General features: G+C 35.3%; 1 protein-coding gene across 3 annotated transcripts in view; it reads right to left on the bottom strand.

The window, feature by feature from the left end:
• The window catches only part of LOC144979756 (uncharacterized), a 107400-nt gene that overhangs the window by 25072 nt on the left and 55054 nt on the right, over positions 1–27274 (bottom strand). For all 3 annotated transcript variants that reach the window (XM_078926770.1, XM_078926771.1, XM_078926772.1), the window contains 9 exons: positions 23646–23833; positions 22651–22785; positions 18502–18545; positions 12164–12338; positions 11511–11665; positions 7575–7726; positions 7183–7341; positions 4713–4848; positions 482–704 (listed from right to left, as the gene is read on the bottom strand). In XM_078926770.1, coding sequence (XP_078782896.1) covers positions 482–704; positions 4713–4848; positions 7183–7341; positions 7575–7726; positions 11511–11665; positions 12164–12338; positions 18502–18545; positions 22651–22785; positions 23646–23833 — 1367 coding nt within the window. The remainder of the gene's footprint in view (positions 1–481; positions 705–4712; positions 4849–7182; positions 7342–7574; positions 7727–11510; positions 11666–12163; positions 12339–18501; positions 18546–22650; positions 22786–23645; positions 23834–27274) is intronic.

Below are 27274 nucleotides of genomic sequence, written 5' to 3'. Positions count from 1 at the left end.
TTTAAAGATTTATTATATTAAAAAAAAGTAAAAGGAGGAAATGAAGGAAATATCCGCGGATCGAGGATCTGAGGAGGAAAACCGAGGAAAGGAAAGAAACCCGCAGATTTCCGCGGATCCGCGGAAAAGTATCATCACTGATTAATAAAATTTTTTGTGGCGTTGTTGGATTAGTAGCATGGTGTCTCGTCTGTTAACAAAGTCAAGCATTGTTTGGCATCATTAGAAATTGGATGGAGGGTTGATAAATAATATTTCCAAAGTATGGCAGTTAACGTTAAAGTTAGATATGTTAGAAATGTATTATTTCAGTTTTTGTCACTTAAAGAAGTTAAATAAATATATCACAGTCCTCTAAAATACGTCTAAGCATAATCCAAGACCTATTTTATAAAACTAAATATTCAGTTTTTTGGGCATTTAAATCGACCCGAGAGAATACCGTTTTGAGGCAGTGGGTTAAATAAATGCTACTTATTACCCTCCAAAGGGATAGTCTGTTCCCAACATCTCAAGGACAGAGTGTACTGTTGGGGAAGTGAATTGAAACACTGAGTCTATTTCAGAGTGGTTGTTTTTGTCGATGCCAGAATCCAGCCAATTGTAAACGTAATCTTTTTTGTCCATGTTGGATCTGGTCATAGTGTCATGGAACTGCTTTTTCCCTTCAATCTTCTCTCCAAGGATTCGGAACTTTCTACTGTCTTTGATCAAGAGAAAATAAAGAGAAATAAAGACTAAATAATTTCTTTTAGCAAAGAAAAACAGGAAAAGAAAGAAAAGGACAATTTCAAAACCAATGTTGTAATTCATCTTCCTCTTATATGTGACCAATCATCTAAAACGGTATCATGTCGGGGTAAACTGGAGCTTTAAGTTCATTTTCAATCTTAACTTGTGAACATAAATTACCAATGGTCTCAAAATGTCAAACCTGATGATAAAACCTCACCTGCAACATGGGTTAAAGTAACAGGGATCAATTTGCCTGAAATACAGACCGGGGAAGCCAGTTTGCCTGAAAAATGCTAATTTAATTTTTTGCAATCTGCGACTCACCGGTTGAGTGCTCACCATCCCAGAGTGAAAAGTGTCTTTAATTTTGTGATCCAAAAAGTGTTTATTTTGTTTGTTTTTTGCCAAAAAAAAAAAAAAATTAAAAAATTAAAAAAAAAACAAAAATTTTTTTTAAGAGAACAAATTATTTAGTCTGCATGATTGAATACAAAATTTATATAAAAGCTAACACCAACCCAAAGCAAAATAAATGATCGTCATTTAAACACTCATTCGCAGCATTCTCTAGTGACTATAGTATCACCTGGTTTATGGAGACAATAAGATATGTGATCACTATAAATTTGTATAGTAAAAGGCTCATGAATTGCAATACCAGGGTGTAATACGATTCGAAACACCCCAAAGAAGTGATCAAGAGACCCCAACCATGGTACTTGTTTTGATGCTAGTGTTGTTATAGGCTGTAGTAGCGATGATGCTCTAGTGGTCCTGGTGATAATGTGGTGGTAGTGATTGTGGCAATGTCAATGCTGTGATGGTGGTTGTATTAGTGGTGACTACTACTACTACTTTTGGTTCAAATATGGGAAATACCAACCTATGTAATATACAAGTTGAATACCCCAAAAATAGTCTTTAGTGTATTTTTTTAAACTTACAGCGTTCTTACAGCTCCCCATTTAATAATAATAATTCAAAAATATTAAAGAAAAAAATATTATAAATTTAAACAGTCAAAATAAAGCATTTTCAGTTGTATTATTAAGGGAAATAACCCATTTATGTTTATTGGTAATACATTCCTTGATTGAAGGCTTCATTGTCAAAGATGTTGGTTCTATTTTATTTTCACTTGACAAGTTCTATTTAACAAGAAGTAGAAGCTTAAATGAGATCTGAGACCATTTGAAGTATAAAATAGGTTTATATGCATAATTCAATGCAAATCTTCAAAAATGGTGTGAAAGGTTTTAGTGAAAATCAGCGTTTAATAACCAACTGAAAAGATAAATATAGTACAAAATGTGACTCATCAGCTGATGTGTAAACAGATCAAATGTATGACAGAAAAGTGACACATGTGTTCAATTGTCATCTTTGAAAGAAAATTAAATTCTAGACAGGACTGGTGCATCAGTATTTCCTAGCATTAAAAGTTAACGTTCCGGTGGTGCAATCATGATAAAGCCGGCAGAAGAGTCAAAATGCTGGCAGGCGATTATTACATTTACTATAAAAACGGAATTTCCGGCATATGCCGGCGAACTTTCACCCATGATCCGCAGTCTGAACTCTTAAAATATGAGATAATACAAACTATATATCTTAGCCTAAAAAAAAAACCCCTTTAGATTTCTTATATTTTTCATTTCAAACTATTTTAGATGGAAAATGATGATACGCATGATTACCTTCTTGCAAAACATTAATAGTGTGTCAAGTTTCTGTTTAAGAACTTTTGGCAATTCTGCTAACATGGTAATTTACTACTATGTAATCAATCATTTCAAAACAGTATTATGTCGGCTGAACCTCATGCCTAGATTCAACTTGAAGCTTAAGGGGATATGCGTTGGCAATTTTTATTGATTTTGGTATCAGTTTTCGACATTTTCTACTTTCGATTCCTACCAATTATAATTGTAAAAAAGACTTTATTTCACAGTTTTTCTAACCCTGTGTGAATTTTGTCCATCAATCCCACTTGAACACCAATATTCACCCGTAAAAATGTCATAGCAACAATAGTTGTCATAAAACAAGTGACCCCATGCTATACATCGTTGGAAAGCTTAGATTGTACTCTAAAAGATAGTATCAAATATTAAAAAATTGATTTGCCTGCATTTATGACAATGGTAAATTTGTAGGAAAATATAACAAAGCAAAATTCCTTGACCATATTCCACTTTACGATTATTGTCTATTGTCAGTGTCCAAAGAAAGCCAAGGTGAGCACTCAGTCTTCTCTGTTTATCTTCTGGTTGGCAACCAAATGTAAAAATTGCTCTCACGTGTTTGATGTTTTCATTCTTTATCTTTTAATCATACCACAGGTTCGAGTCTTTGTTTGTGGCTCATTCTGCATGTTTGACTGTTATTGACTCACCTGTGCCTTTAAATCAATAGTTTACATTTCTAAAATTCATTACAAGGATAATTTTAATCTCCAAAATGCCCTGTAAATGTTCAATGAAGCAAAACATTCATCTAAAAAACATCCTGCTGCCGTCTCATAGTAAGTCTAATAAAGAAATGGAAACGATCACATCGGATTCTATTGTTACATCGCTAATGCTACCAGTTTCATTTCAGTCGGGCTCTTCTTCAGCCACATCGTCATCATCATCATCTGCTACAGCATCAACGACCTCTGCCTCTATGGATCAACAAACACATTCCTGTCGTAATGCAAAGATAATGAAAATCACAGAGTGTGAAATGAATTTGTGTTCTTCAAAAAGAACAAAATTAAATGATCATTTAGTATTTGACTGTCCACTCTGTTCCTTGTCAAAATCACTAAGTGTTGCTGATGGAAGATGGGTAGGTCTCGCAGCAGAACTCAATGGGCATAAGCATAGGGGTTGAAAAATTGTTTTAAAAAGTAATTTTAAAATTCTTTTCATTGGTATAAATGGTAAAATTCGAAAGTTGAATAGTTTAAGTACTCAAAAATATTAATAACTCAATTGTAGTATCAGGCACCAAAATCGGCAAAAATTACCCCTGCATACCCCCTAACTTATAAAGCCTTCATTGAGGAGAATGAGTTTTATTTCTTATCCTCCTAAACAATTAACTTTAAAAATTCTGATAACCTTACATCATTTCAATTAGTTAATTCTGACATAAAGGCATATTGATGTGTGGGATCACATCTATTTTGGTCAGGAAATTTGAAAAATAGAAGCGATTACCTTCTCAAAGTGAAAAAAATCTCAAGTGTCAGTTAAAAGACTTTTTGACTATTTGGCTGTCATTTTAATTTATCAAATTATGAATGGAAAAAAGTCTGGCCAAAATGAGAATAACAAAATAAATTGCCAGTGTTATACAGAATGCTAGTCAAGACAATGTCATAAGGAAACTGCCAGTGTAATGCAGAATGTTAGTCAAGACAGTGTCATAAGGAAATTTCCAGTGTAATGCAGAATGTTAGTCAAGACAGTGTCGTAATGAAACTGCCTGTGTTATGCAGAATGCTAGTCAAGACAGTGTCATAAGGAAACTGCCAGTGTTATGCAGAATGCTAGACAAGACAATGTCATAAGGAAACTGCAAGTGTTATGCTAGTGAAGACAATAACAATGTCACCAGGAAATTGCCAGTGTAATACAGAATGCTAGTCAAGACCATGAGTATCTCATCAGGAAATTGTCAGTCTAAACAGATTGCTAGTGAAGACTCTGTCATGAGCTGCTTTGTAGTTTAGTGGTGTGGCCCTCATAAGGGTTGATTAAAAAAAAAAACAAGCTTTTACATAGCGCAATATCCACAAAATGGGCTCAAAGCTTTTTACTGAGTTTATCAGGAGCTACCAAGTAACTTGCCCTAACTCTATTTGTGTCTGATGTCCCGCCTTCTCCAATTATTACTTGGATCAGGCGACAAAAAGTCCTGTTGGAGATGAGGATTGGGAATTTATTATCAGTTTATTTAATTAAATTTTAACAAAATTCAATACTAACCTACATTTGGTTTAATTCGAAGTTGCCTAATTCTGGTTAAAAGGATGGTATTAGATTCTGACAGATCAACTGTCCTGTGAAAAAAGGGAAGATAAACGTCCTCAAGGAATCTCCAAATGTCTTCTACATAGTCAGTCTGGAGAAAGAACAATATCATCACAGGTGTGATTGAAAAAAAAAAATGATGCCTAACAGGCAACTTTTACCATACATGATGGAAATTAACTTTATATGACCAGTTAGGAGAATAAAAGAAGCATTGACCGTGGTGAATTGTCAAAATGTGCAATATAAATGTTCGTATTTAGCTATCTAATTTAATTGGTAGTTTTGTGAGAAATTAGAAAAAAAACGTATCAAATCCAAGTAGATGTGTTGCTGTCCTAAACAGTAATCCTTATCAGAAAAACAAGGTTATTATATGAAAACTGGACATTACATAAGCACATGCACACATTATTATAATGCAGCACTATGTAAATGTTGCAATGTCCAACCTGTGAAGAGTTCAAAATTTATATTGAATCACTCTGTATTTGCATTTATTACTTGATATCTGGGTCCAATACGTGGCCCACTCAGTCAGTCATCAAGGTAATTTATATTTGATCAACCCTTGTTCTTTTGTGAACCTACTGTGTAAAATTGGTATTATTTTGAGATGAACTAGATTCCCTAAAATGAAATAAACTTCCTAATGGTTAGAATTACAAAAGTAGTTTGATGAGCTATATCTTAACAAAATGAATTAATTCAAATAAATTTCATTATTTAGACTTTATGTCAGTATTTAGTGAGAAGCTGGACCCGACATGATACCAGATTTAGACAGTTGGTCACATTTGCAAATGATGCACCATAGAGAGATATATCTTAGGTCCTATTATAAACATCTTTTTCAAGACCCAGGGGTATGTAAACCGCAGGTGATAATGCCCTTATAAAATCAGTACCATTCTTTGGAACATTCCATCAAGTTTTTATACAAAAACTGTATCTTTTAAATAGTTAAAATGGCAGCAGACTAATCGTTAAAACTAGTTTAATATTTTAATTCAAAATTCTGGTTTCAATTATGACTGAAAAACTGTAATATTATTAGATGATATTTACAACCGTTGTTAAGTAAAGTAAATAAAACCACAACACTGTTTGTCCTTCTGACTGTTTTCTCATTAACATTTAAATCCAGAATGTTTTGTATATTCAGGCCTGTAAATGGTGGGTGAAAAAATTGTCTGAACTTTTTGAACATGTAAAATAGACCAACTAGATAAAAATATGGATTACCAAACACAATACAGATGTGCCACATAAATGGACTAGTCACATCATGTCATTTATAATAAAATAAGAAGGTCCTCATTTCTTATGTGAAAGAATCAAAAGACAAAAAGCATCATAAAATAATGTAAAGGAAATAAAACTTCCACTATCAAGCATTCATTCAACTTTTCATAAGAAGATAAATATTTATTTTCACTTGCGACCAGATACAACGAAAAAAAGCTTTGGAACGGAGTTTGTGAACCGGAAAATTTGTGTGTGTCGGTAGCAAATATGTGCGGGTGGTGTCAAGTCCTGTGGAGTATGCGAGTTGCGATAATTATGACAAGATAAAATTATAGAAGGAATGAAATTGACGTCATTCAGTTCCTTATTATTATTTTTAGCCAGCCATTTCATAAGTAGTTCTCATTAAATTCTATCAATCGGCCCATAAACGTTCAAGGGTAATAATAATAATAATAAAGTTTATTTGTATAGTGCCCAATCCCGTTGACAAAACAGCTCTAGGCGCACAAAATTGTAAAACATCATTAAAAACATTTTTGTACACACACCCGTTTATACAAGCGCGCAAACACACACACACACACATTCACCAAAACGTGCATATGCATACAGAGTTGAAAAATAGCTGTTAACATGAATTATTGAATAAAAATCATATCAGAACATTTAACAATAATGGCGGATGAAGGGAGATTATAATATTACGTCATGAGAATTTTGATGTAACAAATGTATATCTTATTTAAAAGGTGTCTTATTTAATCTAGTGGGCTTCTCATAAGATAAGATTTTAATTTCTTTTTAAAAGATGACTGGGAATCCACAACCCCGCTTCTAACACTGAATAGTAAAGAATTCCAGACAGCTGGAGCAGCATGAATAAATGCACGATCAGCATAGGTTTTAGATCCTTTTTTAGGAATGCATAATCGTGATTGAGAGTTGGACACACAAAGTTTTGTGTGCTGATACATTATTTCAGGATGGCAGATGTTATGCATAATAAAAATTTAAAAAACCCAAAAAACAAACAACAAGAATAGAACTCAAAAACTAAGCTGTAATGTGGCTCACTATCTACTATTTGCTTAAATCACTTTAAACATATTTGGTTGATATAATAAATTATCGTATTTTAAAATATTGGACACTATAGCGGTAAATATTCACCTACCGGTTTTTCAACTTTATCATTTAATTTTAGGCGATTGAAAATAGTTTTCTTTTCCAGATATGAATCCCAGACACTTGCGTGGAAATACACAATGATGGAGGTGGACACAAAAATAACAAGCATATTGATCCCACCAGTATCTTTATAAGGTGCACTTTTCTGTTAAAGGATAAAAAATTATTTTGAATGCATTTATTAATTTAAAAAAAGACTAAATATGATCTATATCGCATTGTTTCCACAACTTAAATAATAGAGGGAAAGAAGAAGAAGAAGAAGAAGAAGAAGAAGAAGAAGAAGAAGAAGAAGAAGAAGAAGAAGAAGAAGAAGAAGAAGAAGATGATGATGATGATGATGATGAAAAAGAAGGATCATGGCTTTTATAACAGTACCTTTTTCAGAGAGACGCGCCTTATTCTTTCCATAAGATGTTCATATTTTAAACCATGATGACTTAAAGGTTTCCTTAACAAAACACTCGGGCATCCCCTGACATAACCCAAGTCTCGATATTGCTTCTGTCTGGAAAGTGTTGTGCTGGCCTCTGGGGAATACATGGAGTATGTAGGTAACGTCAAACCAGAGAACGTTCATAGAGAGAATTCACAATCCTATGTACAGTCATGTCTACAATGTCACAGCCTCAATTGTCTTGTGTGCATGACAAAGAGGAATGGCTTTATTTCGGTTACTTTATTCTACGTTTAATAGTTTGCTTAACGCTATTGTCCATTTCACGCTATAGAAACCAGGGTAAACCCTGGCTCAATGGGCCTAATGACTCCGAAGGACTTTTTTTAAAAATTGGCAAAATCATATATAAAATAACAATAAAAAACAAATGTTTTTAACCATTCAAGTATATTTAAATGAAATATCAATTTCAATTAATCATTTTTAAAAAAATGTTTCCTCTCAGAAGAATACAAGAATGCAATATTTTATAGATTTAATTCATTTTGTTTGTTTAGCAAAATAAGTTTTCCACTTCCAAGATTGAGTCCTTGTTTTGTCTTAAATATCTTATACATATCAGCTAGTATATGCATGTCTTCATCGTCAAGACATTTTAGTTCTTCTGCTCTAACACTATCTAAACCTGATGATCTGTTATGTTGTTCTTGAGCTTTTGTTTGGCTTCACTTACTTCTTGGGACGTTATAGGCGTTTAGAAACAATTGGTAGACTCGAATGGTTCCACTTCTTGAATACCCTTGTATTTCTCAGTGTAGTACAGGCTTATTGAGTTTCTTTATCACTAAATACGGTCTTGTTACATTTATCTTTGATTATAAGTCTATTATGTGTTTTCTGTCATTTGATTGTATTCACTGCTTTGAACATTTTCATACTGTCACTCGTACTATTTATTTCTGTCACAATCTCATCTATTTCCTTTTTGTGATTATCTATTGATTGAGATTTAATTTTATGCATGATTTCATTTCTTTGTCTCTTCATTTTGTTCTTAACATCCTTATTTGAGCAGTTGTTGATGTCAAGTCTCAGTTGTTTTTGCTACTGTGATAAGTCATGCAGTATAGGACAGTAGTCTTGTTTTTTGTGGACTACTTCTCTCAGGAAGTTTCCCGCTCATCAGCATGCTTTGGACAAGATGTTGTTGACTTTCAGCTGGGTTAGAGGTATCTTTTAAATTTCTGTGAAAAAGATTCGAAGCGAGTGTGTTTCTGAAATTTTCTTTGACGATGTCGATTTTCTATGTTGTTTGTAATGCTCATGCCTTGGCTTATTTTCATTTTCTGTTGGCCTGAACTTTGAAATTAAGAGTCTATGGTCTGTAGATGTCTTCTTTCCTGCATATGTTCGTGAATCATTTCAAATGTGTTTGTAATGGTGCAAAATTATGATAAAATCTATCTGATTGTATGTATTGATAATCTTATCATCAGAATTTTTCCACGTAGCTTGCCATGTAGTTATATGGCAGGAAGGGTGTTTAAAGGTACTATTACATATGAATAGTTAATGTTCGCAGCAAAAATCAATAAGATACTAGTCATTTTCATTACACAGTCCTTTGGAATAAGCGCAAAGGCATGTTTCGTTGTAGTCTTTCCTTGTTCCTATTTTAGCATTTAAATTGCTCGTGATGATGATGATGTCATTTACATGGTCTCGGATTATCATTTTAATTTCATTGCATAATCTTTTTCTTACTGTTGAATCTTTTTTTAATGTCCCCGATGTAGGATGTTGGGTGTTGATAAGTGTAGGTTTATTGTTTAGAAAGCATGGAATGGTTTTAAAGCTCAAAACAGATATTCTTTTATCTATAGACCAATATGAGTCTAAATAAGGTTTTAGTCGGTTTGATATCAGAAAACAGAGCCCTTCCTGTTCAAATGTTATGAGATGGCAACCTCATATTATTTCATCATTGGCCTTGTCTTTGGTCTCTTGTATGCTTACTACGTCTAATTTGTAAGTAAATAGGTCCTAAATCAGGTTGTTTTTCTTAAATTTTGAGGAGATCTACGAACATTGAAAGATGCGATGGTCATTCTTAATTTATAATTGTGTCATCAATAGTCGAAAACTTATTCCGTAGACAAGAATTAAATAGACGTTACTTCCTTTTAATTCTAGTTATTGATAATAGGTTGTTGAAGGGGCTCCGATATAATGGTAAAAAATTTTCTCACAGGACCTTGTCAATCCATTATCAAATTTACATAGAAAAGACAGTAATCTGTGGCAGATTCACACGATTCTTTTGTAGATAGTTTTATTGACACAGAGTAGACCGAACTTCAATCACGGTAGTTCACCAAAAAAATAAGTGACTATATATGCCTTTTTGCTATGCATTTAAATTGGGGAGAAGTGGGCCATTACATTATGAATGGGAGAAGTGGACCAGGGTGTGAAGAACTGAGCCAGTGCAGAATAATTTTTATGTAATACACTTTCTAAACAAAGATAATAAACTTTGTCAATATTGACAATAGACCCATGAAAATGAAGTAAAACTGGAAACAAAATTATGACATAAAAAGGTTTTGGAAATATATAACAAAAGTATTAGGTGATTCATCAACAGAGGAGAAATTTTACTTATTCTGCTTATTTAGATCAATAACAACATAATTAATGTTGAAAATTAAATTATTTTTGTGCTAGCAGTTGTACCTTTGTACATAGAGGAATGTGTAACACATGTTTTAAATTATTTGCTTCAATAATTGTGGACATCCGTTACTTTTGCGTCTTAAATTTTTGTATGAATCCCTTGCTTTGGCAAGCTCCAGGACAAAATTTGAAAGACGGCTTTCACTGTGACAAGTTCAGGTCCCTTTGGAGCCGCATTGAGCATGTGTGCTTTTTTAACTTTTGGCAAGGACCTCATTGCAAAATTTGTTTTGCAGTAGAGATGATCTCTCCTATCTCTTGATGTGATTTGACCAAACACTAACTTCTTCGTGGTGCCATTAGATTTAGTACTTTTCTGCAATTGTCTAGGGTTGTAAACATATTATCCTTGCCCATCAGTATGGTATGGAAAGCTGTGACACTGCCTTAGACTGCACAATTGGTATCATCCCACCACCTACACCATACATCACTGAGACCATCACTCACACTCATAGGTGTTTTTAAATTTGTGAATGGCTTTAATGAAAACAATAGTGACAGAGAAAGGATCATAACGGTGAATAGTAAAAAGAAGGAAAGAAACATAGTTATAGGTTGTCTGAATTCCCAATCAACACTAAGTTTCATTTGTAATGATCCAAGGGCAGCAAGTGAGTCCCACTATTTTTGAGCACCTTATTTGTTTATCGTTCAATCGGTCAATGAAGGCACTGCTTTATTTTAAACCAGCTATTTAAGCCATTGGTAAAACCATACATTTTTCACTAAACCACTGTTTAATGACATTTGTCATGGATCGAACATTTTACATTGATATCCCAGTAAGTATTCTTTGCTATGGCTGTTGCTTAAAGTCATATCATAATTTAATTTCGAGAAAGTCTAGGCCAGATTTCGTTTTAACCAAAAATAAAAAGAACTATCTTTAAATAAAAAATTAACCAACTAATAGTGAAAATCCTGTGCTATGGTTGTTAGATTAAAGTCATAATAAATGTCTTTTTAATTTGTTACTCATTGCTCCAAACTGGCATACATCTAAGGGAATTAGATGATAAACATTGAATCAGTAGTCAACATTATGAAGCATGGACTAACTTTATGCCTTGGTTCAAAAAGTGAATAGTTTCTAAAGAGAAAATTTACACCAAAAAAAAAACAAAAAAAAAAAAACCCCAAAAAACTGGAACAAATTTTGGATCACATTAGGGTACCTTTAACTCTTCTTCTAGCATAAGTTAATTGTGTAGTTTTGTCAACCAAGCTTCCAAACAATGCAAAGAAAAACAGAGCCATGGGTTCCAGTAGGAAAATCTCCATACACAAGATCAGCATCGAGTAAAGAATAACATTGATGTTGTCCTCATAGCTGTTGGAATACACAAATAAGAATATCATTTGAAGTGAAGTTAAAAGAATACTGTTTAAATGCACGAGTTATGAAAAGATTATGATCTTTACTCTGGATAATTATTTAAACCCTTGTAAAATATGTTTTTTAAAAAAAGTGTCATTTCCAATGACATATCCCAATGAAATATCCATGTTTAGATATGAAGTTGAAATGTTGATTCAAAATAATTACCAATAAAAAACATATATAAACAAACACAAAATAAAAACAAAAAAAAAAACAAAAACAAATAAGTTTCAATTTTCATTAGCTTTACTTGTGAAAAAAAAAGTAAGTTCAATGTTTTTTTTTGCCAATAAATAACATGAATCCTGGGGGGTCCCAGTATCAACTAGCTTGTAACCAAGACAAGCGGAGATCGTTCATTGCTGTTATATACACTAGTGAGCGTAAAAGGCAGTAGGTAAATGAAATCTTTGATTTAAATGATCAGTTAGATTAAAAGCAACCAACCTTAGATATAGTGAACTGAGAACAACAAAACCTGAGCACAACATTAAATTGAGGGCAATGTATGCTATGGCAATGTTAAATTTAACAATTGACACAACCGTTTCTCTTCCATCATCAGCATCATACTTGTCCTTGTCCCAATCCCATAACTCAGCATAATATGTATCTTTTCTAACTGCGGATTAATTAAAGAATGAAATACAATGATATGTATTGAATTATGATATAAATTTGATATCAAATATACTGTAATCTCATCATTCTGACTAATTGTTATTGTTTAATTGATCTGGTCTATCTCACAAAATGTTGTGAGCAGAAATTCAGTCAATAGTTCTCTGCTGAGACAAAACTGGTTTATGTATAAAATGAATGAAGTGGACATCACTCAGCTCTCAGTTTTCTGTTATTCTTAGCAATGCCCTAAGTTTCTTTCATAGATACCTCAGGGCCCATTCTTATAGAGGAGGACTAAAGACTTAGTACCAGACTTTAGTCAAAGACTTCAAAGATTCACTTCCTATAATATGAGCTTACCAAGAACGTCCTAGACCAAATCCACACCCACTTTGACCTAAGTTTTAGTCACTTGTTAGAGTCGGACTTCATCATTTAGTCTCAGACTAGTTACTAAGATATTCTAGCGTCAACAAGAAAGCAGCCATTGTTATGAGATTGAAAAACTTTCATTTGGAAGGAAAATACATGGTTATGAATGAAAGAGGCAAAAAGTGTCCTGTTGCTTTTGACACTTGACTTTTTATAAACTGAAAGAAAAGTACAAATTATCGAAAATACACATATATTGGGAGTAGAAACTCGGGTCGCAAGTTAATAGTGAAAATTTTGCCCGAGACTCAAAGGATTGACTTCAAAGAACAAAAATAAACAGTCAGAAAGTATATTGAAGTCATCCTTTTGGCATTGCAACTGACTGAAATAATGTGAAAATTGTGTGATGCATCTGAAACATACTTTAATTTGTTTGCTTTTTGCTTTTGTTTGTTGTTTTGTGTGTGTGTGTGTGTGTGTGTGTGTGTGTGTGTGTGTGTGTGTGTGCATGTGTTGCATTGACCTAAATATAGTTACAGCTAATATCATGTGACCACTGAAACTAAAATATTGTCTGAGCGGTGACTTAGGCAAAATGCTAACCCAAGGTTGACCCAGGGTGAGTTCAGTTACGGTGATATCGGGTGAAACCAGTTGATTTATGTTCACTTTCATTTCTTTGTTATTGCTTCTCAACAAGCTCAAACCCAAATTTATTTATTTTGTGATATTCCTACTGTTATTGAATGAAAGAAGACACTTAATGCTACACCTCATTATAATGGGACCTTACCAAAACCACCCACTTTTACTCACCTCACATTCTTCCTTATATTCTTATTAAAATACTCAACATAGAAATTTCAAACAATTAGGCTTGAGGCAAACGACAGCTAGCGTTTGTAAACAACAATGCGTCTAAAAAGCGACTATTCAATACGAGTGAAGCCTTAGAAATTGTTATGGAGGATGGATCGGACAATGAAGAAGATGTAATTCATGCATTTTATGATGAAGAAGATGATAATTATGGCTTGGATCAGTCTACAGTACCGGAAAAAAAAAAGAACCGAAAATTACCCTCAAAATATATATCATAGAAGCTGTCAATAATGGAATACTTAGATAAAATTACATATTTCGATAGATGAAAGCTGAATCTATTGGATACAAAAGACTGCTTATCTTTATATACATAAACAAAAAATTGAGAGGTCTATAAAAAAAGTCCAAAATCATGCGGCACAGGGGTTTGTCAGGGGCTATAACTCCGCAAGTGCATTTAGTTAAATTAAAATTTACAGTTAAAATGTGAGAATTGGATAATTTTTCATATTTTCTTTGAAGACAATAAGAATTATTTCTTGAAGTTCTAAAAAAAAACCCAACTATTTTTTCATGAGATATTGGTGTACATGAATTTGTAGAAAGGCTTCGTATATAATTATCATTTTTATATTATTTGTTTTCCACGTTTATTTGTGTATTGTTGTGCTGACGAAGGGTTTGTACCCGAAACGTCCATTGTCTGTTTTGTTCCCATACGAAGTCTTTCCATTTTCACTCTTTTGTTAGTATTTTATGACCACCGGCTTCAGGCAGCCCTTACCGTTTTCTATGAATTTGTAGAAGAATCACCTATTTAATGAGCTTGAATTATATTAATATTATCATCTCTTATATTTATTCACCTACAATGTTGTTTCTGCTCTGCAGAATCAGATTCCGTCCCAATGATTAATGTTGAAGGTGAATAAGTATAAGAGGTAAGAATATTAAATAAACAAAAAAGTTATATATTGATTCCAGCATCTACATCATCCCAACATTATACTTTTTTGGGGCAATGCACAGCGTGGCATTTTCCCCTCTGAGCGGTATTTCAGTGCTAGGTCAATTCGACCCCATTAGTGAGGTCAGTGGACGGGCGGAACAGGGGGCATCTGTGATCCGTTGTTGGTAATTAATTGCTGCAATATTTTATGTTATTGCTCAGTTGCTAATATGAATGTGAAAATTGTTCCCTCACCACAAGCAAAGCAAGGGTTTCTTTCATCATATGACATGGTTGATAATAAAGTATCTTCTTAAGGCTACTCATAAGAAGGGTGTCAATTTAGTGGTTTTAGAGTTATTGATGAAATTCAATTGTAGTTATTTACATAATGATATTTTAATTCACAGCGGCAGAAAATGATTGAAACAAACATTATTGTAAAGAAACAATGAAGATCTTGACATATACCAAGTTTTGTTATCCGGGCAGTAAAATCCTAAAAGATATGAATATTTTAATGTAAAATTATTGTTTGGCATGATTGCATGGGCTTCTTATTTTCTCTCCAGTAGTATTTCATGTCATGAATTATGTCCAAATATTAGTTTAAAACTAGAATATACAACACTAGACGAAAATATTATTGTTTGTGTTTTTCTTCATCCTTTAATTGAAATCAACATGTAGTTTTGGACACACTTGAAGGAGATGGCTTTTCAAGATAAAACTTATTTTGTCCATTTCATTCCTTATGCTACAAGACCTCTTCTCTAGCTTTTTAATGGCTTGATGACTATTTTCTGTACCTTGTTCCCCTAATAATCCCAGTCCAAATTTGAAGTTTTTAATGAATGTTATGCAATGTTGTTCGAGGATATGCTGCTTTGGGATGGTTTTCTTGGGAAATTGCCGTCTAAATAGTGCCATATAGGTGTCAATGGTGGATTTTATGTCATTTATTGTCTCTGTGTTGATTGGCCTGGTGTGTGAGATTGCTTTATGAACTTCATTGAAGGCTCCATGAAGGTCATTAAAATTCATCTCTAGTATTCTTGCATGTTGAATAAGTAATAAATTATAAGTGCATGATCTTGTTTTGTGCACAAGTGACTGTGTTAATTCTGTGTAGACTGACGCTTCCAAGTACTTATGACAGTGATTTCCCACAAATGACCTGCTGTGGTATGCCTGTGGTGTTATTCTGTGCTTTTTAAGAATTTTGTCTAATGATGAAGCTACAGGACCGCCCAAAGGAGTGAGATCTGAGTATGTTATTTGAGATATTTTAAACTTTGTGTCCTTTATTTCATTTTGATATTTTGTGATGTCTGCTTCACTATCACTGAACAATTCACACGACTGCTGAAACTCAAGGCACTCCATCAACTCACACATTTTTTCCCAGTTATTGCCATACAGTTTTACAGCTTCTTCTATCTGTGTAAGATTATCTGTATGTTGTGACATAATTTTGATATCCAAATCATGTGCAGCATTTTCCAAAAGTCTGTGGTGTTTTAGTACTATGCCTAACAAAATGTGTAAATATGGAGGTGCTATGCTGTCTAATGTTACTTTTATAATAGGTTGGTGTAATGAGTTATTATATTTTGCAGCTTCTTTTTTATTCCCACCCGTTTCCATCATGAACTTGTGTTGTCTGTTTGTAATGATTGTAAAGATCTTAATTGGCAATGTTTATGTACTGTCTTTAATGTTCTATTTGGTATGAGGCACCACAAACACGGATATGTGCCTTGTGGACCAGAAAGGCCATAGAGATTACAAAGAAACTCGTAGTCCCCATTGATAAACAATTTGATTGTTTTATCTTTCCATTTGTGTGATTGTAGAGCATTTATTTCATCACATAGGCCATTGTCTAAAAATCGTTTCAAATTTTCATGTGTGTCTTTGACTGCAGCAATTGCTATCACAATTGTATTCTTCTGTGCATTTGGTTTGTCGAGATTAGCAACCTGTAGGGTGAATTTTAGGGAATTTTTGCCATGATCACCACCTACTTTGACCCATATTTCTTCAGGTGGAATGTTGTTGTTGTGCCATGTAAGTTTATTTTTGTCATGATACAAGTTCAGCATATAATCTAAAAAGCTACATAATGGAGTTACTCTTCCAAAAAGCACATGAATTTCGCCTTCCTCTCCTTCAAAACATTTGTTTTCTACGTGTATATAATCTTTAATGACTTCTTTTGAATATTTCCTCACAGCTTTTTCATTTTCCAGGCTAACTCCTAACTCCTTGAACAACTTTCTAAGTTTATTTTCTTTTCTCCAGCTATACCCCAATGCTTCCTTGATTAATAAAACTTTTTCCTTTGATACATTTAGTTTCTGTTTGATGCTAGCCTTTTTATAAATTGTCTGCCTGCGACTGTAAGGTATTTTCTTTAACTCTGATGCAAATTGGATGTCTGTGGATTCTGATGACTTTCCAGCAATACAGTTTCGTGCATTCTCTAACAATTTAGAACGATGTCTTTTAGTTGGTGTTCGAGCGATTGAAGTGTCTTTCCGAGGTGCAACAATTCTTTGTAAAGTAATGGGTTATGCATTTGTCTTGCATCTAATCAGGATTTTGTTTTTGAAATCTGTATTTAGTTTTCTTCTGATAAGATGAGTGAAAACTTTCTCTTCTAGTTTTGACAGTGGTACATCAGATGGCTTTCTAAGACAATTACTAAATGTGTCATCTTCTATACAACCTGTTTGTAAAGTCTTGTTGAATTTGAGTGGTGTTGATGCACTGAGGGGAAAGGGATCACTGTTTGGAGTGAGACATATGCTTTGATAATTTTGAAGCCCTTTTGGATCACATAGTGTATTTGTTTGGTCGAGAAATTCATTCAACTTATTGTCATTGTCTACTGTTTCTGAAACGTCGTCTGAGGAGTTAATCATAGCTAATATATTTAGTTTCAGATGTACATAATGAGTTATCATTGTCAATTGACACGACTGCAATATTTGAAACATGCTCAGAACCCTTCTGATGTGACTGATTGTGTTCTTGTGAAGAAATCACTAGTGGTGGACAGATTGCTAACAAATTGAGATAATGAGCACAAACACAAGATTGAGTTTTTGTTTTCACGGATAAATCAAAGCTAATCCAAATGTTTTTTTAATTTCCATAAGTATTCCTGGCTGTTTTTAAGGAAATTTCACTTTGTCTTCGTTTAAAAGTTTTGATGGCAGTAACACAAGTGTAACAAATATATTTAGAATGTGTGTCTTCTTGGTCTTCTTTATGATTTAATCCATAAACTAAAATGAGGTCCAATGAAAAATTTTCACATAGTGTAGGTTTCAGCAATCGATTTTTTTGTTTAGTTGTAAAATTTATTTTACCACAAATACGACATAAATTGTTAAGTGTAGTCTTATGAGATTCTAAGGTATGATCCATACAACTGTCAGAGAAATGGAAATGGTTAAAAATTATAGAACTGACAAAATCAAGAATAAATCAAGAACTACAACTGCCAATATGACAAAAACGCGCAAGAACAGAGATGCACATATCTACTTTTGATATTAATAAAAATCCATGAGATACTGCCGCTGAGTTTTGAATACTGAATTTTTTATTTAAATGCACCAAAACTTAAAAGCACTTAAAATTAGATCCACATGTTGCAATATTAAAAGAAAACTAATAATCACAGAACAATCAAATTTGGACTGATGTTGAGAAAGACAAACGATTTCTCAAAGAAATGAAATACAATTAAAGAGGCTGTTATAGTTTTCCTGCTAATCCAGATAATGCAAGGCCATAAATATCCATAATTGCCCCCATTGGACACGGCACTGCCTGATACCAGTTGACCTCTATTAACCTCACACAGGTAGCTATCGGGGGAGGGTTATTGGCCCCCTGGGAGTTCCAACTGAAATAGCGCTGATTCCACGCAGTGAATGGGACACAATCATGGTTGGGATCTGAAAGGCTAATTATCTTTTAAATGTGGCCATGTTCTCACCCGTTTGTGTCCTGTCATCTGGTGCTGTGAATGATGTTCTGAAACTGAAGAAATACATTGACAATAGATTAGTGATCAAAATTTTCAATAATCATAATGATGAGGATGATGATGATGGTGATGATGATTGTAGTGATTTTATTTATATTGTGTGCCTTGTACATCTAACATTTTGTTTTTCTCTTTTTGTTATAGATGTCTGCTTGTGTTAAAAGTTGATTAAAGCTTTAGAAAGAATGTTCAAAGTAAAATCTTCTTGGTTTCTTTTGTGATCCAAATCTACAACAATGGTGATGATAATAATAATACTTATTTGAGCTTTTATATAGCGCAATATCCACTAAATGTACTCAAAGCGCTTTACAAAGGGTCCCTGATCCCAAATGATGTATTAAAATAATATCAAATAAAAGTCAATAGTTATAACTCTAAAATATCTTATTGCAACATCTAATAGCATCTTTACTACTCTACTTTGAAGTTAAGACAAAAATCATCAAAATAGATAAAGTTGCTCAGTCTCCCTTTAGGCACAGGCCGTGACTTGCCATCTGTTATGTACTAGGCTCTGGCAAAATTTACCTGTCGAACTAAGTTGAAAGCAGTAAACGGCTGTGATCTACGAGGGCTCTTTCATAATTAACCGAAAAATGCCTGTAAAATCCGCGTTTTTTATGCTATCAACAAAATTCTTGCACGTGTTCATACCTTGACTTGTCCTTCATTTCTCTACGTAACAGCCAAGTCTGTCGACACACTTCTGCCAACGCCGCACCATGGAATAGATACCCTCTCGGAAGAAATTTCCGTCAAGGTTTTGTAGCCATTTCCGCACATGGTCAACAAGCTCTTCATCGACTATCAAAGCACTTTCCTGCCAGCTCACGTTTCAGTGGCCCAAAGAGGTGATAATCAGATGGTGCGAGGTCTGGACTGTGTGGTGGGTGTGGCAAAAACTCCCATCCATATTTCTCTAGCCAACCTTGCGTCACTCGTGCTGTGTGGGGTGTAGCGTTGTCGTGTTGCAAAATGACCCCGTTGGTCAACTGCCCTGGGCGCTTTCTGCGAATGGCCTCCCTAAGCTTGTCAAGAGTTTGGCAGTACCTTGCAGCATTGATTGTTTCCCCAGGTTGTAAGGTTTCGAACAGAATGACACCACGACTGTCCCAGAAAACAGTTCCCATTATTTTCTTTGCTGACCGCATGACTTTGAATTTCTTCGCGACAGGTGAGGATGGATGTTTCCATGTCATCGAATCTTGCTTTGTTTCTGGGGTGCAATGGTGCAACCAAGTCTCATCACCAGTGACTATGTTGTCAAGAAAAATCACATCGTACCCTAGAAAGTCTCCGCCGGCGTTGGCAGTATGCCCGTGAACCCTGCGTGAGCTCTTGCTTCTTCTCAAAAGTTCCCTGCAGATGTCCAATCTTTGTTCTTTATGATTGTCTGTCAATTGCTTAGGAACCCATCTTGCGCTGTCTTTTCTGTAGCCAAGTTCATCAAATACAATTCTATGGGCAGAAGTTTCCGAAATTTCAAGACTGCTTGCGATTTCATGAAGTTTCAACCTCCTGTCTTGACGAATAAGCTCATCAACTCGCTTCACATTGTCTTCTGACGTCACAGTTATCGAACGCCCTCTCCCTTCCCTGTCTGTCAAGTCGGAATGGCCGGCTTCAAACAAATTACAGCAGTGATAGACTTGTGTACGGCTTATAACATGATCACCATATTCACTCTGAAGTTCTTTATGAATTTCGGTAGGATTCAGACTTTTGGCGTTCAAAAAACGTATGACAGCTCTGATTTCCTCCTTTGACCAAGTTTCAAGGTGGGCCGCCATCTTTAAAATCGTCTAGAAATTCATTGTGCAAAATGATGCACTTCATAATTTCTGGGAATATTCGTAAGGAAATAAGGAATATCATGTCGTTTACAGAATTTAAAAATCTCCACTGGTTGCTGAGCAATGGGCATTTTTCGGTTATTTCTGAAAGAGCTCTCGTATATCTAAAATCTATCAATGTCTGGTGTATCTCTCACAGTATAAAGGAGAGAATTCAATCGTTATGTCCCGAATTATAAAAGAGATCTCTCTCCATATGATTTCAATCATGGTTTATTGGTGTAGAGTTTTACAGTATCTATTTGTCTTCTTGTGAAAAGTGACCTATATTATAGATGCACTTTACTTTTCTAATTATATTTCATTATGAAAATCTCCTTAAACCCATATAAAAATGTTTTGAGGTGATGGATGACAATTTCAGGTTGTGTCATGAGTCAGAGACCATGCACCTATCCCTCAAAACTTTTGGAGTAGACTCCAGGAAACTAGGAAAATTAGTATGACATCTTATGTATCGCCCCCCTTCTGTTCTTAACCCATTTAAAAAATCGTATTTTTCTCTTACATGTATTATTAATTTTTTAAAGGGTAAAGGGTATTCATCACACATTATACATTATTTATATGTTTGCTTTACCAGAACTTTCTATCTTATAATAATTCCTAAATTAATACAATTATTTAAAAAACATAATATAGCAATGACTATGAACATTTTTGTTTTCTATTTTTGTAGGAAATACTACTCTTAAATCAAAGCACTATCTCCACTGAGTAAAAATCTTTTTGAATTTTGGAAATCCATTAATATATAACAAAGTTATGCAGTTTCAAAGATGTCATTTATTTGGATGACTCACAAAGAGAAAAAAATACTGAAAATATGGGACGCTTTTTCTGCGTTTTATTCTGGTTTGTGGCGGCTGTATCTCGCTTAATATGTGGAATAAGATATTAAAACTTGGCAATTTTATGGCAAAATTATCCGAAAATATGATGAAGACATCAGAAAAGTTCTAACTTGTATAGTTTTAGAGCTCTTATGGCTAGGGTCAACTATAATTTTGTTTTAAAATATACATAATATTGATCATTTGGAACTTTTCCGAAGTGTAATTTTGTGTCTACAACACATACAAATCAAACGAAAAATGCCTGCTAAATTATTATCAATCAGTTCCGTGAGACCATGGATTATGTTATTTCTAGTATTTATTTGAGAGAGAGAGAGAGAGAGAGAGAGAGAGAGAGAGAGAGAGAGAGAGAGAGAGAGAGAGAGAGAGAGAGAGAGAGAGTGAGAGAGAGAGAGAGAGATGAGAGAGAGAGAGAGAGAGAGAGAGAGAGAGAGAGAGAGAGAGAGAGAGAGAGAGAGAGAGAGAGAGAGAGAGAGAGAGAGTTAATCTATTATCCCTATGACATAACAATGAAAAATTTAATTTAAAAAAGCGCGCGAGGATTTGTGTCGTCAGTCACCGCGAACAAGTTGCCAGATCGCCACGTGTGTGGCCAAATATATAATTTTGCTTCTTTCATTAAATTTTATTCATCTAGTTTTGTCTCATTGACATTTATCCTAGTCTATTCAATTTTCTGTTTATTAAAATTTAGTTCATTTAAAGTGGGCCAGTCTTAATGGTGAAAGCTATATGATTTTCTATTTAGCCACTTTTGAAGTCAAATTTGGTAGGTTAAAGTCTGGCCATCTGGCAGCCTTGCCTCGCTCACGTCATTTTCGTGTCACGCGATGGTGGAGCAAAATGGCCGTCTCGATATTTTCACTCATTGAAATGCAAATTGGGTTGATGTTTTGTGAGAATACGGGAAAAGTACTTATCATAATCCAATGAAATTTGAAATATAAATAGAAGAAATGTGCATATATAACCTTATGAGCGACAAAATCTCTCCTCTTTGTAGTTTTAGAAATATTGTACTCCAAAAAGTAAAAATCTATTTTTAACGTTATTCTGGTAATCGTACGAGTTTTGTCGCTTGACATAATCTAAAATGACCTCTTTTCTGTGTGCCAACTTTCAGTCATATTCATCAATAAACAGCTTCGTAATTAATTTTTTAAAATAGCATGTATGGAACGGCTTCGTCCCATATTTTGTCGCGAATTTGGGCACTTCGTGAGTGAAAAAGAGGTCCAAAGATTTGTGCGGGATAGTCATTGCTACACATCTATTTACCCAACACGATATGAAACAATTCTTAGAAAATTGCAATTGTTGAAAAATAAAGTTTATAACCGAAAGCAAGCAGGTTGTGACATTAAGAACAATGCTCCTTTTCTTACCCTTTTCTCTTATCCATAAACGATATGAAGATATTGTTATAGTTTATATTTGACAAATTCATTTTGTCAATGGATCGTTGGTCAAGTAGGGGAGTAGCTTGCACTCGGATTTGTGAGCGTCGATTCACAAGAAGCCTGGAAAGAAATCACAACAGAGATTTCATAATGAGTCCACATATTTTGTGCAAGGACAAAAAGTTTTTAAGAATTATTTTAAAATTTTGTTATATTATACTCCCTATATGGTGGTAAATTTTGGAATTTTTCTTTTGTTTGACATTGTTTTTTGTCAAATTTACGAATTTGTTATATGTAAATGTTGCTGGTCGAGGCTCGAAGAAATAAGTAACAATGTGAAATTGAATGTAAGCTTCAATTTAATATGCAAAAACAGATAATAAGGACGTTTCAGGTTTCCCCTTTATCAATAAAAAGGATGAATGAAAGAAACACTACAGACGAATGAGATAATGTGGTAGTGGCGTTGTTAAGATGAATAAACAAAAAACTATTCATACTTATTCATCTTAACAATGCCACTGCCTCATTATCTCATTCGTCTGTAGTATTTCTTTCATTCATCCTGTTTGGATGATAAAGGAGAAACCTGAAACATCCATATTATCTGTTTGCGTATGTTAAATTAAAGCTTATATTCAATTTCGCATTGTTACAAAACAACTTCAACTACTACTATCACTTCTGCTACAGCTACTACTGGTATTATTGCTGCTACTACTGATATTACTATTGCTGCTACTTCTACAACTACTACTTCTACTCTATCACTATTATAACTATATACTACAGCTACAATCACTTCTGCTACAGCCAATACTGATATTACTATTGCTGCTACTACTGATATTACTATTGCTGCTGCAACTACTACTACTACTAATACTACTACTTCCTCACTGCTATTATTACTACTACTACTTCACCACTACTACTGGCAGTACGTTGTTCATGTTACCGTTACAGTGACAACTCACAAACTGAGTATCATCCTGAAGATAATGTTGATGGCTAAGACAGCAACAGAGTAGGTAAGGTATAGCACCAATGTGGGTTCTTCAAACTTCTTCTTATCCAAACTGTATGTAGGCAGTCTCACAATAAAGAGCACAGTGACGGTGAAACACCACAGGACAGTCAACTGCAAGCGTGTTGTTGTGTATACCTGTCAATATATTTTTATCACATTTTTAGATTATCATCATTATCATTACAGTCCATTCCAGATTATCACACCTCGGTTAATTGCATCTTTCGGTTAATCTCAACATTTCCCAAGAAACAAAGATCATTCGATATAAAAGTCATTGGTTAATTGCAACAAATTTTCAACCTCAAAAAGTGGCAAATTCAAGAAATCAATCAAACAAAATCTCATGATTAGATTTCATCATGGGTGAAATCATGACAGATGAATAATTCAGTGGGCAGGGTTTAATGCTACAGTAGTGTGTCACCATTCTATTAGAGACAAAAGCGGGTGGGGCTTTGCAGTATAGGTTTGTGCAGTCATCTATGGCCATTGAACAGGAGATGATGGGACTGGACATAGTCTAGACAACAGGTAGACAATGACAGTTGTAAGGAGAAACTGAGCAACATCCTTTGTTTGGGATTGACAATTGTGCATTGTGGAAAATGGGTTTGGTGAAAACTTATTGTCTCTCATCACGGTTAATCTCTTTGACTTTTACAAATGTTGTGAACAAAAGAGTGAACTTAATCCAATATGAAAAAGATGTCAGCTGACATCAAAGCTGCTTTTGCTTGTCAAAATCTATAGAGGGCTGCCATATGGTTTTTGTTTCAATCAAATTGCTGTCTGTGATGGACTAAGAACAATGTTTACAACAACTGGTTTGAGTTTACATATTTATAAACATCTGGCCTCAACAAGAAAACAGATGACCCTTGATGCCTTCTTAAGCAAAAGAGTGATATCAAATGCAAAGGAAAGTGATGAAATATACAACCATAATTTTTTTTTAAAAACCCACCAAATAAAGAAAAACAAAGATTTTAAAAAACAAAATAGGAAAAAAATTGAATGAGCCCATGGACAGTCCCAAGCTTGTGTAAACTCAGAGAGAAAACGTTGCCATAGTGGACAAGGAACTTAACTTTGGTTAATCGTAACATTTTCGCTGATCTCGAGGTGTTGCGATTATCCGGAGTGGACTGAATTATTATTATCATCATCATCATTATTATTATTATCATCATTATTTTCATCAATACACACAATTGACTTGGAGGCTTGGGCAGAAGCTTCTAGTGGTTCTCACACTATCCAGGATGCAAACTCATCACTGCAAGTGTGTACAGTCGCGAACCTGCTAGGAAACTTCGTCAGAATGCAAAGTTTAACTGGATGCTCTGTGGTTTTGGGTTCTTGACCACAACGGGTTTATGTTGGACAGGTGGCAAGTCCCCACTGATGAAGTGCCGTGAAGCAGGTTCTCGACCGAAGCTGATTGCGACCACCCAATGTCTCCTCTTGCTGGTGGAAAAGCCTGGTAACTTCTCCCCCAGTTTTGAGAAGTCAGGGAAGCTAGGTACAAGGGTTGCAGGAACATATCAGCTCAAAACAGGGGCGCTTGGAAGGGGAATCCCCATTCCCTCTCTTTTTGATCTTATTAAGCCAGTTGTTTCTAATAGTCTCCCTTTGGACATCGAGGCTTGATTGCTGCCATTATCGGGCCCCATTCACAACACCATATGCATGGTTGTATATCTACCTTATCAACGTTCTTACTTCTACCTCAACTGGAGCGCAATACTCTGCAGTGGAATAGCATAGTGCCAGGGCGGAAACCTCAGAAGTGCTTGGTTAGCACCCCAAGTTGTTCACACCAGCTTCTTCAGAAGACTGTTGCATTTCTCTATCTTCTGCGCAACTCCTTCAAGATGATCCAGATAGGTAAGGCTGCAGTCCAACGTAACCCCAAGGTACTTTGGATTTGGCTCATATGAAAGAAGCTGGTCCCCAACAGGGACGTTCAGTTTACGGGTGTGCCAGCCACTGCATAGGTAGGATGCAGGGACCAAAGTTTTTGAAGTGTTCATCAAAGTAGGATTTGAGTCTGGTGACGTCCTCATTGAACATGAGACGGGTCCACACCTTACTATGAGTAACGGGCGCCCAGTCATCCGCGTATCCCAGCCTCAGGGAGGAAGTGGCACGTCGCTAATGTAGACTTTAAACAAGATTGGTGCCAGAAAAGATCCCCGAGGGACCCCATTTCTCAGTTTCCTGACTTTGCTTGTGTGTCCCAGCGTGACTTTCCCATAAGATTGATGAGAACAACTTCAATGTCTTTTTGCACCTTATGATCTTTGTAAATTTGAGCATTAACCCTTTGCACCAGATTGTATTGTATATCACTGATAGGTCTATAAATACAGTACCAGTTTGCTGTTTCCTTTCAAATCCTGCTTCAATATGCTTTGTAATGGCAGTGACCTGCTCCGTGATTATGTTCCTTCACTGAAGCCCGCCTGTTCAGGTAGCAGGGCAGCCTCTCAATGGTTCAATAGCATACGCTCCAAAAGTTTATACAGGTAGCTCAGAAGTGAAATGGGTCTGTAACTGTTGGCCTCCTTCACCGGTTTCCCTGGCTTCAGGATGGCAACTATCTTAGCATGCTTCCACATTTGTGGACGCTTTCCTTTAGCAAGGGCATTAGACATTGCCTTTGCCAGCCAAGCATGTGCCCTGGGGTCCAAATGCGTCACCATATCAGGATATATGCCATCTGCCCCTGCTGATTCGCCGTTCTTCACATCACTAATGGCTGCACCCACTTCTTGGGGACTGAACGGGGATGTCCAGTCTGACTCTTCGTCGGCAGGTAGCGAGTCCAAAATCATATGGTATGCCTTGCGGACACTGCACTCAAAAGACTGATTCTGGACGCATTTGCTACAGTTCTTTATATTCTGCCAGTCACTCTGGTGCAGCTTTCTCAAAATTCTGGTAAGGGTCCAATTTCTCTAACAGTTGCTAAGCTTGCTGGCTAGAGTGTGTAAAGTTGAGACGTTCCACTGTCTCCTGTTATCGTTGCTTCCTTCCTTCTGCCAGAGACTGAAGTAGTCTATTGGCCATGTCCTGGAACTGGGTCTGCTGGTACTCCTCGTACAGTTTTCCGACTCCTCCGTCCAGCAGGGGGTGTAGAATTTCCGTTTGCCCAAGGAATGGAGTGGTGAGCGCTCTTAACCAGCAGTCTGTTAAATCTGATTATGCTCTCGGACTTGGAAGGAATTGCAGGGCAGACCTGCTCATCAATAAATTCCTCCCAGTTAGCCTTCCTGAATTTCCATCTGCAGAGTGGGAGAGTCTGCACCCTCGGGATTGTCACCCCAGCTATGACAAGTACCGAGCAGTGCTGTTATGCAGGAAGTCGCCAAGGACAGTCCGCTTAGCCTGCAACTGTTCCCCATTTACTCCCTTTGTCACAAAGGTGAGGTCAGGAGTATACTCCTTATGGCGGGTTCCACTAAAGGTACTCTTTGCCATAGTATCGTTCACTAGGTGCAGATCGTTACAGTCCATTCATGAATTAAGTTGTCTACCTGCCTCATTGCAGTCTCGGTAGCCCCACTCATG

This window comes from Berghia stephanieae, chromosome 9 (assembly GCF_034508935.2).
Source record: "Berghia stephanieae isolate SIO BIC M18660-M18661 chromosome 9, UCSD_Bste_1.3, whole genome shotgun sequence".
NCBI classification, from domain to species: Eukaryota; Metazoa; Mollusca; class Gastropoda; order Nudibranchia; family Aeolidiidae; genus Berghia; species Berghia stephanieae.
Note: the sequence above shows the minus strand (reverse complement) of the source record. Positions and strands in the feature narration are given on the sequence as shown.